The 14602-nt window shown below is 35.4% G+C and overlaps 1 protein-coding gene across 1 annotated transcript; it reads left to right on the top strand.

Moving 5' to 3' along the window:
• Positions 1-7829: 7829 nt before the first annotated feature.
• Positions 7830-14040, top strand: LOC149013213 (phragmoplastin DRP1E-like). Its single transcript, XM_089158169.1, has 15 exons — positions 7830-8126; positions 8234-8297; positions 8384-8491; positions 9262-9363; positions 10481-10531; positions 10629-10690; positions 11081-11171; positions 11263-11327; positions 11498-11692; positions 11825-11944; positions 12024-12094; positions 12534-12759; positions 12965-13015; positions 13124-13492; positions 13609-14040. Exons 1-15 carry the CDS (start codon positions 7986-7988, stop codon positions 13735-13737), a joined length of 1845 nt encoding a protein of 614 aa, XP_089014295.1. The 5' UTR covers positions 7830-7985; the 3' UTR covers positions 13738-14040.
• Positions 14041-14602: the final 562 nt, after the last annotated feature.

Below are 14602 nucleotides of genomic sequence, written 5' to 3'. Positions count from 1 at the left end.
GGTTAGGATTTCTGGCCCTGCTTCACGAGGCCAACAATATATATATATATTAACTGATTTTTATTTTTTATTATTATTATTATTTTTTAAGCAAATTGCATTGGCACCCCAAAATGAAAGCCTTAAAGCACTGACACCCCACTTTATGTTTTAAAAACACATAGGTCCTATTCTGTTAGAATGTTTATTACTTGATTAATTATAATTTTGCAAAGACTATTATACCCTTACTTATTCTTCAAAAAATCTATTCTCATTAACCCAAAAGAAAAAGAAAGAAAAAAAAAGAATGGAAGAAAGTAACTGAAAATGGAGGCGAATAGGGAACGATTAAAGAAAAAGTTCACTTGAGTGTTAGACTCTCGCCGGAAGAATAAAATAGACGGCAAAGGAACTAATCAGTTCTCTGGTTTAACAAATCATGAGCCTTCATTCTCATTTTCATCACCGGCTCATTTCATCTCCTTCATTCTCCCTTTCCAGGTCTCCAGCTTCTGCTAAAACTTGAAAAGTTCCATTTTTTAAATTTTCTGATTTGGACTCGTAAACAGGAAAAAAAAACAGTGATGCTAGTCGACTTCAAATTCACGGCTTGAAGCTCTATCAGATAAAAATCTTCAGCAGAGATGACGAACATAGTCTTCGGTTTCTTTCTCTTTCTCTCTTTCTTTCTTCTTCTTCTCCTTCAACGATCCGGTGCTGCTACTACCTCTGTTTCTTTCCCTGTCTCTCTTTCTTTCCGCTGCAACTACCTCCTTTCAGCTCACCGGTGAGATTTTCACCGTGAAATTTGCAGAGCTCAATAGGTCTGAGTTCCTGCAAAGAGAACAGAGTGTTTTGTCTCTGATCAACTCTCCTCCCATTGTTGGTTACCTTGGTTGCGATGTAACTCATGAGAATGGTCGGAAGGTTTACAATCTCTTCATGGAATATATCTCTGGTGGAACTCTCGCCGATGCTATTCAAAACCATGGTGATTGTCTCCAGGAAATCGAAATCCGGTCTCTCACGCAAGAAGAGAAATTAATAGAAAACATAAAGAAGTTCAAAGCAGATGAAGGAAATTCACTGACCAACCAGCACACCCAAAGAAAACAAACCAAATCAGCCTCTCCCTTCTTCTCCATTGAAGTGTTCTATTCTGCTTCCCAACATCGACAAAAGCCCTCATTTCCCAAAACAGAGTACTGATGCCAATCGTTTGCTATATGATAAATCAAACCCCAACCCCTCAAGAAAATCGAACACCCAACGAGTGTCCTTGACTTAACAAATCCAAGATTTAACAGTTCCGTTAATCACAGAATGTATCTGAATTTCAGATAACTTTACAAATCCAAGATTCATCATTACAGGTGAATTCGTTTCATTGTTCAATTAATGATTACAGAGTCATTTCTGATTTGGGTTTCAATTTCTGATGTCTTCCAGTCAATTTTCGTTGGCTCCATTTCTTTTTTTCTTGGTTTATTTTCTGTTTCTTCCTCTTCCAGCAGCGGCACTGCTTCTCTTTTCTTTCTCTTTCTCTCTTCTTCTCCTCCTTCACCATTTTCGTTTGATTCGCCGGCGATTTTAACTGATTCCCAGAAAATCGCCACATTTAAAGAGTTTCATTTCGATCAGGTTTCATAGCAAGAGAGTGGCGGTGGAGAAACGCCGACCAACCACTCCATGAATTTTGATTTTAGTAAGGGTATTTTTGGAATTAAAATTTTTTTAACAGTGGGTTAACAGTTTACTAACAGAATGGACTAGTGTGTTTATTGAATTGGGGTGTCTGTGTTTTTTAAACATAAAGTGGGGTGTCAGTGCTTTAAAGCTTTCATTTTGGGGTGTCAGTGCAATTTGCTCTTATTTTTTTGGATATGAGGTTCATCCGGGCCAGCTTGCGCGTACGATTTACATCCTCAAGGGAGCTTTTTTAAATTAATACCGCCAAGTGGGTGCGAACCCAAGACCTTCCCTAGGGAAGTTAGATCTTTAACGGCTTTAACATACCACAAAGGCGCTTTATACATATGTTGCCGGTAAGGATTGAACTCACAATCTCTCCACTGAGAGGTGAGTTCTCAACCACTCCAGTACTCCACCATCCTTCCATTGGCGACTGATGCTTTTTTAATACTGAAAATGTAATGCTGTCTGCACGGTCGAACCCAAGACCTCTCCATTAAGAAGTATGGATTTTTACCACTCAACCAACCGTTGACCACAAATTATAGGGGGCCGCCCACAAGATTAAGGTGATGTGGTTTATTTTTTATATTTTATTATTTTTTACGTGTAGGCCCCACATAATTTGTGGTTCACACGGGCTCATTGCGCGGGTGAGCTTCCCCAAGGCAGGGGCTATGGGCTCACTCGAATTTTTGAAATTTCTTATGGATAATCTCCTTAGTTCTCTTTCTTTTTGTCATCCAAAATAAGATTCATATTAGGCTCCCCAAGGAAACCACCTTGGCCTCTCTCTATACGTGAAATATCAGCGCTTGGCCTCTCTTTTCCTGACTTTTTAAAATTCTCCTGCAATGGCCTCTCTGACCTTCTTTCATCATTTGAAATACCATCACTCGACCTCCTGACATTATTAAATCTTGCCTCCACCCCACTCATTGGGTGTTGATATAAAAAGGTGAGAGACTTGTTCTCCTTCAATGCCAATGTATGTCATGTCGCTCTTTTTCTTCAACGTTGGTTTTCATGCGTTTTTCTCGAGGGTTTTTTAACTTTTATTTATTTATTAAAGATGCATTAAAATCTCAATTTGAATTTGACTTGTAACTAATCAAAACAAATTTCTAATTGATGCATGAGCATTCAACATTGCAAATAACCTAGGTGCTAGAGATCATCTGATAGGTCTTCAAATCCTGAAAACCTCTAGGGCCTGTTTGGTTACATGAGTCTGGAGATTTCAAATATTTAGGGATTTCAAATCTATGGAGTTATAATTTATAAAATTAGATGTTTGGTTGTGGAATGAAATCTGTGGATTCATCATAAAAAACTATTTGATCGTCGTGATTTTTGTGAATGTGCAAATATATAGCTTTTTTGAAATCTCTGTATTTCACCCATTACCTATAAATCTATAGATTCACGTTTTTAGTGTAAAAAGGTAAATCTCTAGATTTCATGAATCTAAAGATTTTTACAACCAAACGGGTATAATTCTCAGATTCATGAATCCTGAGATTTGAGATCTCTAAATTCATGTAACCAAACAGGCCCTAAATATTTGAGCAACTGAAATGGCAAGACAATTGGATCACCGAATAAAGCGTCCTCAATTATTCATGGCATTTGTAAGTTTTTCATTTTTAATGACAATATCTAAGATTGCATAATTATTATTGGCAGTTTAATTTGAATGGTTGGCGTGGATTTTTATTTATTTATTACAATAAAGATAAATCATGAAAGAATCTATCAGTCATGGTTGTGCATAAAAGATTGTAAAAAGAATAAAGGTGTTTTTGTTTTTGGGTAGAATATGAAAGTTTTATGCTATATGAAGCAGATATTTTATAAAAATTAAAATAAAAATTACTATTTGCTCCCTTACTTTGATTTTATTACCAATCAAACGTCTTTCTTTACAAAATTATGTTGATACTTGTTGAGGAATATGCAAATACACTTTAACGGTTGATCTCACTGAATTTCTTCAAAGCTGAAACGCACATGTGGTACTTTCTTAAAGATATTTAGACACTCCGATTTGTGCAATACAGGTTCTAAAAGTGTCTTCACCCCAAGATCAGTCAGCTCAAATTTTAAGATTGCACTCCATAAAGGTTATTTAAGGTGTAATCAGGTTATGTTCACTGCTTAATAGAATAACAACATGAAGAGAGAGAGAGGAGGAGAAAATCCAATGTCAATAATAATCTTAAAAATGGGTTCATATAGAGCCTCAAAGGCTGTGGGTGAAAGGGTAAGGTCACATCTTTTTATGACGGTACTTTTCAGCTCAACTCCCTTCAGGAAGGTACCTATCCAGCTGACTTCCCTAGAGGAAAGTGCCTCCACGTTTCACCTAGCAGTATGCTTTCCGGAATAGGGCCCATGACAAAATGAGCTTTCTGGATCAAGGCCTATGACCCAAGTCCAAGTTCCTATTAATATATCTATATAATCATAGCAGACTCACAATAGAGTTCAGGCTCGGATTGTGTCACACAAATTAATATTACATGGGTCCTTACTATATATAAACGATATAATCAGCTCATCTAAACCTGATGTTGGACTAAATAAAAACATAGGATAAAAGACACGATTAAACATATGTTTATATAAAATAATATTAATTTTTAAACATATTTACTACAAATTACTATTCCTCCTCACTTATAATGGTGTTAAGTGGCTGACATCGAATATACAATGTCTATTTTGCCCTTCATGAAAATTAAGAAGTAAAACATATGATATGACCTTCATTTTATGGATCTTACCAAAAAAAAAAACAAATTTCATTTATGAAAACTATATTGAATGCCAATTATAACTTTAAAAATCTTATATTTTATAATCAATTTTATATTTGAAAGAGTATCAGTCGTCTCCTTTTAAAACGTGATGAAACCCCAAATTAACAAAGTTTATGAGTGAATTATCTCTTAAGATCTTGCTTCTTTGTCCCTAACTCTATTAAAATGTACATCATGGTAAAGACCAAATGTTCACAATATAATTTTAAGTTATAACAACAAGAGCAGTGATTTGGGAGAAAATAAATGAATCTGAGGTATGTGTTGTAATTTTTGGAATTTACACAAAATAACAAAACAACAATGTTTTTATTGTAGCGTGATACTTTTTAATGAGGGTCTTACTATTACACTAAAAAACATAAATAATATAAATTTTCCAATAAGGTTTATCTTCAATGGAAGTTTTGCTCTACAATTATTTTTCTTATGAGAATTTAATTTGGGAATTGGTGAGATAAAACACTTGTAGTTGTTAAAACTCTCATGCTCCATTTAAATTTGTTACAATGATGGAAGTTTTACGAACAAATTAATATATTATAGTACAACAAAGTAATAGTAATTATACCAAATAAAAACGAGGCAGATATTATTTTATAATTTTTATCCAAAAAATTTAAATTAAGATATTATTATGAAAATTGAAAGCTGATTTTTAGCTGAAAATTTGTTAAGGAGTGGGACTTTTCAAAAAGTACAATACCGTTAGTAGAAGAGGACAATTCACATGTCACTTGTTCAAAAGGTGACACAACGGTCAAATTAATGCCTTACATGTTCTTTTGTAATTTTACATAAAAAAGTAATGCTCCCAAAAATCACTTTATCTTCTTCTTTAATATATATTTCATCGTTATCAATTAGTTTTTATTCTTTATTTTTCATGAACTATATTATTTTTATTTGTCTAAATTTTGATTTTTGGAATCCAATATTAATATTTTATACATAATAGAAAAAGGGCTAAAAGGTCTTTATAATAGAGAAGCAAATACTGAGATGTTTCTAGAGAAAAGTAAGCGAGATACTAATAAGGAAACCTCTCTCACTATACAAAGTTCATTAAAATTATGCAAATTAATAGTAAAACAAGTATGTAAATTATAGTCAATAGGATATTGAGATCATGGTCTTGATTTTTAAATCTTGCAAATATATGATTTTTGTTTTGGTTCAAAATCTTATAAATATATGTTGATCGTAAAAATATATAAGCAAACATTAATGGAGTAAAATGTTACCATCCACAAAGGCAAACATTAATTCTATATCTAGACAACTAATGTGTCTAATCACGTTAGTTGTCTAATTTTAACTTCATATTTTTTTGGGTTGCCAACTCCGGTTTTCAAGGCTTTCAAGGCTTTTGCCCCGACTAATTCGGTGTTCGCACACACCGTGGGTGAGTCTCCCACCAGGAATTTTTTGCATCCACAAGGTTTCGAGACCAGAACCTTGCTTAAGCGGACCAAGCTGCTTACCACTTGAACCAACCCCCGTTGATTAATATCATTTTTCCACTTGATCGATTATAATCCATCTAGAAAATAATTCACATAAACAATTTATTTTTGTAAAAGTTTACATAAATAATTTGACTAATAACAACTATCACCATTAAAGAATCTAATCAATTATAGATTCTTTACGAGGTTGAATTTTTTGGTCAATTATTTAAATAAAGATTGACTCATAAAAAGTTTCTACAAAATAATAAAAATAGGGGAAAAAAAACACCTTTTCATGAAACTTCCAACATGGGCTTAAATGCTTAATTTATGCAATATTGTATTCGAGAATATTTTTGTTTTTGGTAAAAAGTATTTTAGAATATCCGTTTACTAGAAAAGATGAAGGCGTTTTTAATGCAGAAAATAACACAGCTCCTTTCATTTAAAGCCAGAATAAGGGCACACAAAAGACAATAGGGCCAAACGGTACTTAATTCAGAATTTCAAATTTCAAATTGGTTCAACTTTTTTTTTTTGGTAAAAAATTGGTTCAACTTTAATGATTGAAAACGGCGGTCCATTTAAAATAGTCGCCCGAAAAAACGAATCGGAATCGGATCCAGTGCCACGTGGCACATTTTAGCAGACCGACATTCCCCGACGCAAACGGGTGGGGAAAATATAATAACAAGTAAATGACATTTACACCCCGATATTTACAAATAATTACGTTTATACTTTCCTAGAATTTATTCATTTACACTTACGTCCCTTAGATTTTGAATTATATAGTAGTCATTACCTTCCATTAAAATGACAGGATTAAGTGATGAATTAGTATATATGATATGTTCAAAATTTTAATATTATGAAAAGTCACATTTGTACGAGTGGAGATCCTCTTCATTCAACCATTGGAGATCCTTTGCACTCAACCATTATGCCTTTATACTCTCTTACATTCGTATAAGGTTTGACACAAGACTTGTCTGTATCTGATAAGGGTTAAAATGAATAATCGAAATTCCTTTCCGAATTCACTTTTGCATCGGTTAGGGGTATCTGAATCCGTCTAATTATTAATAGGATGCGGATATGGTATACCATTTTCTTACTAATTATTACTCATTTTATAAAGTTATCCAATTAAGTTATTATTTTGATTTATTTTTATAAAATTGTTTATATGTGATATGTGACTATTTTTCTAGATTTTCTACTAGAATAACTATTAGTTGTTAAATTCTTAAATTTCAAACATAGCTCTCACAAATAAAATGGTAAAGATGTAAACAGGTAGTCGAAAACTTGTATTCAATCTGTATTCATGTCCATTTAAAAGAATCTACTTAAGAAAATAACTATCCGATTATCATCCGAATCCGTCCGAAAACTGATAGGATGTTATCCGAATCTATCCGAATACAATAAGATGCAGATATGATATTATCATTATCTGATCCGAATTTGGTCTATTACACCCCAAGTATCTGGATCATATTCATATTATAGAACTTGGCTGAAGTATCAGTAAAACTTAAATATTTTTCATATTTCAAATGTGACATTTGAATCCTTATAAAACAAAAATTTCTATGTAGTTTCCTAAAAAATCCCCTAAAAAGAAGTTGATTCACCTGATTTTTAGGTATATATTTTATTTTCCCAAAGCTTTGATTAGATTAAGATTTAATATGGATAAATACGTGTCTTTTTATGTTTAAGATTAACTGCTAGTATTTGAGGACGTTTGCAATAGAATAAATTTATGGGGTGGAAAAGAAATTAGTTTTACATAGAAAGGGTGTAGATGTAATTTTCTCATAGTAATATTATATAATAGAATAAAGCCAATGACCAAGCCACTGGTTCAGTCCATCTTCTTCAACCGTAAAAGATAGCTTTCATTTTAAGCCCTCTCTCTCTCCTTCTCCTCATTTTCTTGTTCGGTTGCAGTCGTGTTGTCAGTTACTTCACTTCATTTCGATCAACTTGCAGTCTCTCCTCGTCCACAACTAGGGTTAGGGTTTCGGAAATGACGACTATGGAGAGCTTGATCGGTCTGGTTAACCGAATTCAGAGGGCATGCACTGTTCTTGGTGACTACGGGGGTGATAATAGCGCGTTTTCGTCTCTGTGGGAAGCACTTCCTTCTGTTGCCGTCGTTGGTGGACAGGTTTCTCAACTGATCACTCTTTCTTTTTTGTTATATTATTGTTTTCATCGCTATTTTGTTTGTGTGTTACGGTTTTGTTTCTGATTGTCATTTGTTGGTGAGAGCAGAGTTCTGGTAAATCTTCAGTACTAGAAAGCATTGTTGGTCGCGATTTTCTTCCTAGGGGATCTGGTTAGTGTCTGAACATTCTGTTAGAGTTTGTATGACGTTTGTCGTCTGAACTGACGGCTAATTTGGCTGTTTTGTTGTGTTTATAGGGATCGTGACTAGGCGGCCTTTGGTCTTGCAGCTGCAAAAGATTGATGATGGACAGGCTGAGTACGCTGAGTTTCTTCATTTGCCAAAGAAGAAGTTCACCGACTTCGGTAATATTTGTTTGTGTCCTTGTTCAGTTCATGGTCAGCATGAATGAATTTTTCGCTTTGAGCATACTTAGGAACACATATTCGTTAAGATCTTTATTTTATGTTTGAATCAGGACCTAAAATGTTACAAGTGACTGAAGTTTGATTAAGAATGTTTTTCCTCTCCAGAGTTTTGTTTTGAGTTGTCATTCTCGATAATTTGGAAGTGGAGACGTGATTTATGATCTTGTTGCGCATTCTGTGATCTTGTTATTATCTGTGTGGCATGTGTTGAAGTTTTTCTGGCACTGCTTTTCTAGGGTGTTACATGAACTGTATGATATTATATTTAAACTTCAAAATCGTATTCTACATGTATTCAACTTAGTCTGAAATTTTAATGAACTATCAACTGTTCGGGTAGAGTAGTTGAATAAATTAGATTTCTGCATCATATTTGCATTTATAACGGGAGTTGTTGATTTCTTTTGGTTTTTGTACAAATAAGAGAAACTGTGTCATTCAAGTACAATGTGGAATGCACTTGTAGTATATGCTTCTTCTGTGTTGGTCATGGTAATCTGTTCAGCTGACCATCTATTTTCTATGTTTATTTCTTAGTCGTTTCTAAATAGTCAGACCCAATAATCATACAACCTTACTTGTTCTATTCTGATCACTGTTTAATAGCTATGGCCTGTGGTAAAACACCTATGGTAAATTAGTGCAACATTGATATTCTTTTTATTGAAGTTTTATTTTTTGCTTGATCCTCTGATTTGCTAATGCAGCTTTGGTCCGTAAAGAAATTGAGGAAGAGACCAACAGGGTCACTGGGAGGACAAAACAGATCTCTCCTATTCCTATCCATCTCAGCATCTATTCTCCAAATGGTGTGCATTATGAACCCTGCTTTCTTTGACTTGTTGTGGAGTATATTATTTGAATTCTTCTAATTGACCTTGTTATTATCACTTGTCTGAAGACCTTTTTCTTGTTTGATTTTTTCAGGGGTGGGTTTTTATTTATTTATTTATTTTTTGGGTGTGGAGGGGGGGGGAGCTCTTGGTCATGCTGTTGAGTTACGTTTATGAGGATAGCAAGCTTTGCATTCATATTCATGACTTACACAGTTTATGTTCACCATTCTCATCACTGAGTATTTTTTTTTGATTGGTCACGGTAGCAATAACCATCGTTAACTGTTGAGTAAGTAACCATCCTTAACTTGCTCTGGTAATAAAGGGAACATTCCTCAAAAGAGGATAGGAGTGCATGTGATGAGGATTGGCCCAAGAGGATGAGACCTGGTCATTCTCCTCTGGTGGATATGGGCATTTGTGCGCGGACTTGAAGCATCAGATAGACGTAATGGGAGGACCCTGACTCTCATGGTACCGAGATTGGCCGAGAGCAACGATATATGGCAAGTGCTATGTGTAAAGCTGGAGCTTAGGCATTGTCATTTGTCATAAAGAGAATGGAGGGTAACTGGTAAGAAAGGCCATTGGCCTACCTACAGATGGAGGTACATAGTTGGGGTCTGCCGTCTTATAAAATCTTCTTGACCTACCTACAGGCAGAAACAGAAAGAAGCTACTTGTCATCTTATAGTAATGCTAGAAAAGATAGGGCTGTCAAAATACTACACTGGGAGTTGCTCCAAAATATTTGGGTCTGCAGATGGTTATTTTCATTTGAAATGATAGGTCTGTTGAAGTACGATTACAATGTGACAATTTCTTTTACGCTTGGGCATACAGGATGACGTCATTTTAGCTTTGGCACATCCATGTTTATGGTCCTTCTGACTTGTGATAAATACTAGTTATTTGAATTATGAACTTTCTTTGAATAACCCTAGCTGCATTTTCTTTTTCCTCACTTTTCACATTGTGACATTGCTGATCATGTCTGGGTCTTGTCTTTATAGTTCTGCAGGGCAAGACTGTCTTTTCGTTGTTTTCTTTATTGTCATTTGATACCTTTTTGGTTCATTTCATCTTGCAGTTGTCAACTTAACATTGGTAGATTTACCCGGACTGACAAAGGTTGCTATAGGTATGTTGTATTTGTAATGTTGATTAATTTGAGCTGATTACATGACTAGCATTGTTCTTTGATTATGAACTTAAATGAACAATGTTATTTTGGGCAGAGGGACAGCCAGATAGTATTGTTCAAGAGATTGAAAATATGGTCCGTTCGTATGTTGAGAAGGTAAAGAGCCTTTTACTTTTGACTATGTGTTTTTTTACCTTATTCAGGAAGTGGGGAAGATGTCTTTGAAGAAATATTCTATAATATGTTGACCTGATCTTTATTATATGTATTTTTAATAATTTTTCTAGAGGAGGTTGTGTGAGTGCATGCGTTTTTCTTGTCTATGCATTTCTATTTATTGTAGCAAGTGTAACTAAAGCGTATTTGGTGTTAACAAATTTGTCTTTATGTCAAATAATCCAGCTGAGTATGTTATCTGAGTAGGGTGATTCCATAATAAAGATTTTAATGTTTGATTCACAGGACTGCTAAGATATGTTTTTTAAGTATCTGACATTTATTTCCTATGCATTCCAATATTTTTGTTTTGGGGGATCTCTTTTGCAGCCTAACTGCGTCATCCTTGCAATCTCTCCAGCAAATCAAGATATAGCAACATCTGATGCAATTAAACTATCTAGAGAAGTTGATCCCACAGGTACTTTGTACTCTTTTTGACTGCATTATGAATTGTTGCCACTTTTTTCATATCTGTCAATAATTACACACTTTTTATCTGACATGGTTAGGGGAGAGAACCTTTGGGGTGTTGACAAAGTTAGATTTGATGGACAAGGGAACCAATGCATTGGATGTAAGTGCATGTGCTACTTTGTCATGTTAACTTCCAGCTTTCTTACGATTTTTGTTTTTCCTTCTAATTTCCTTTGATGTTTCCCAATTGCAAACACATGCTGATCTTATTAGATGACTTCTAAAGGGCCTGAATTGTTTTCTGTTTGAAATTATTCTTGATTTCTGAAGGTTCTTGAGGGAAGATCTTATAGGCTGCAACATCCCTGGGTTGGAGTCGTGAATCGATCACAAGCTGACATTAATAAAAATGTTGATATGATCGCTGCAAGGCGTCGGGAGCGTGAATATTTCTTGTCAAGTGCAGAGTATGGACACTTGGCCGGTAAAATGGGGTCCGAGTATCTTGCTAAACTCCTTTCAAGGGTAATTATGTTGCTTCGTTTTTTATTTTTTTTCATTTGAAAGCTAGTGGTATGTAAATAGGTCCATATTATATATATTCACTTGAGATTTCATAAGATTTAATGTTAATGTGATGAGTTGCTATGGTTCCAGCACTTAGAGTCTGCAATAAGGGCACGGATTCCAAGTATCACATCCTTGATAAACAAGAACATTGATGAACTTGAATCAGAGATGGGTCATCTTGGTAGGCCAGTTGCTATTGATGCTGGGGTGAGGAACTGATACCTCTGGTGATTATTCATTAGTGAGATATTAATTTCATGCAACTTAATGTTCTTTGCATTTCCAGGCTCAGTTGTACACTATTTTAGAACTCTGCCGAGCATTTGATCGTATATTCAAGGAGCATCTGGAAGGAGGGTAATGCTAAATTACTTTTTGCGCCATTACATTTTGAGCCTTGTCATCAACTGCTTGTATTGAGTGAAAGCGTTAAACAGAAATCTTACTTGATGAGATTGTCTTGTTTGATGAAATATCCTTTACTGATTTCAAGATTGGATATATTCTTGTGTACATATGTATATCTATGACAAATCCAAAAGTTTCCAAAAATTATAGCTTGAATTAAAGTTTCTCCGTTGGGTTTCCAAGGGCTTGTTTTGTGATATGGCCTGAAGTTAACTTTTGATCTGATATGTTATTTTAATTGACTACTTGACTGTATAGGGAAAAACTTGTTTTTTTCCTCCCTGATCGTACTCCTTCCTCTACGCCAACATCTGTGGTGGTGATAGATTTGTTTAATACGTGTGGGATTGGGATAATTTTCTTCTTAAATTTTGGTTCCTAATTCCAGGCGTCCTGGAGGTGATCGCATCTATGGAGTTTTTGATAACCAGCTCCCTGCTGCGTTGAAAAAGCTTCCTTTTGATCGTTATCTATCACTTCAGAATGTAAGGAAGGTGGTCTCAGAAGCAGATGGGTATCAACCCCATCTGATTGCTCCTGAACAAGGTTACCGGCGCCTCATTGATGGAGCCCTTCATTATTTTAGGGGCCCAGCTGAAGCATCAGTTGATGCTGTAAGTAAACTCAGTCTCTGCTAGTCTAAGTATCTAAAGTTTATCGTTATTCACGTTCAAAATATGTTGCAAATATGATCATTGTTACTGTCTGCAAAAAATCTTATTGCCTTGATTCTCGAATCTCTCGTCATATTGAAGAAGTTTCTATGAGAAAATTGAATGAGCTGTGGGACCAGTAATGTATTTGACTATTTGTATGCAGGTTCACTTCATACTGAAGGAACTTGTGAGAAAGTCAATAGGAGAAACTCAGGTAGGGATATGGCTGCAGTTGCCCGCGCCCTCCTTTTCCCCTCCACCGCTGATTGTTGTAGTGAATAATCATTTTGTTGCAAAAGGTTGATAAGTTTTAATATGATAGGAATTGAAGCGCTTCCCAACACTTCAAGCAGAGTTAGCAGGTGCTGCAAGTGAAGCTTTGGAGAGGTTCCGGGATGATAGTAAGAAGACAACTCTGCGGTTGGTGGATATGGAGTCTTCATATCTGACTGTGGATTTCTTCCGGAAGCTACCACAAGAGGTGGAAAAAGGGGGAAACCCATCCGCTTCAACCATGGATCGATATACAGAGGGTCACTTCAGGAGGATAGGATCCAATATCTCATTCTACATCAATATGGTTTCTGATACGCTAAGGAACTCCATCCCAAAGGCAGTGGTTTATTGTCAAGTTCGGGAGGCCAAGCGGTCTTTACTGGATCTCTTCTATACACAAGTGGGCAAGAAGGAGGTGACTATGATGCTTTCTTAATTGTCTTCTAACATATGAGTGGAGGAAAATGAATTACACTGTTGCCGGAGATTAGATTCTGTAAAATGACTTATATTTCCTGATATTTTTGACAGGGCAAGCAACTTTCACAATTGTTGGACGAAGACCCTGCTTTGATGGATAGGAGGCAGCAATGTGCCAAGAGGCTGGAATTGTACAAGGCAGCGAGGGATGAGATCGACTCTGTGTCATGGGCTCGATGATGCATTTTTCCTTTTGGCTACCTTGTACAACTCAGTTGTCTTGGCAGAAAGATGTTGGATATTGATTTTTTTCCCTTCTCTTCTTTTGTTTTTGGGGTAGCAAGATGCGGATATTGACTGTTTGGCTTATTTTTAGTTAAAACAGTTTGCAGATGTAATTACGAATGGCGTGGTCAGATTCGATTTTGTTCTACTTATAGTTTGAGAATGTACATCTGTTTCATCCCAAGTAGAATTGGTTTCAGGCTTCAGCGAATAGATTGTACAGAACCTTGTTACCAAATAGTTATTGGCTTGATGATATACTTCAGGGTGCGTTGGGTTGTATGGTTTTTTTGGTCAGTGAATGTTTAAATTCTTGCGTTTTTGAGTGGCATTGAGGTGGGAAAACAGGGAATTTGTATCGGTTGCATGTTTTCTTCGAAGTTCATCCACATTTTGTTGGATTTTGTTTTAAAGAATTATATACTATTTATTTTTGAAGGTTCAACACAGTAGGGAAAAAACCCCATCTCCCATGTTTTGTTTTTTTGAGGACACTTATCCTACTTAGGAAGTAACTAATACTTAATGCAAAATTTTGTGTAAGCTTCCTACTGATATTGGATTACATTAGATGACTTGTCAGAAAGACTTTGAATCAGAATGTTTCGTAAGTGTCCTCAATAGACACCACACACATGCCAGTTTGAGCATGGCTCTTGCTGTGTCTGATGAGGGTCATTTTGGCGTTGGTACATGGAAACGATAGACTTGATCGAAAATAAAGACGATCAGATGCTGATGCTGATGTGGTCTTAGGGCTCTGCTCTTCATGTTGCTGTGTTTGGGTTTTAATTTGGGTAGAAACAAAAACATTTTGTTA

The sequence above is a fragment of the Hakea prostrata genome, chromosome 6 (genome assembly GCF_041222555.1).
Source record: "Hakea prostrata isolate BN-2017 chromosome 6, UWA_Hpros_2, whole genome shotgun sequence".
Classification (NCBI taxonomy): Eukaryota; Viridiplantae; Streptophyta; class Magnoliopsida; order Proteales; family Proteaceae; genus Hakea; species Hakea prostrata.
This window is presented reverse-complemented; position numbering and strand designations above follow the sequence as displayed.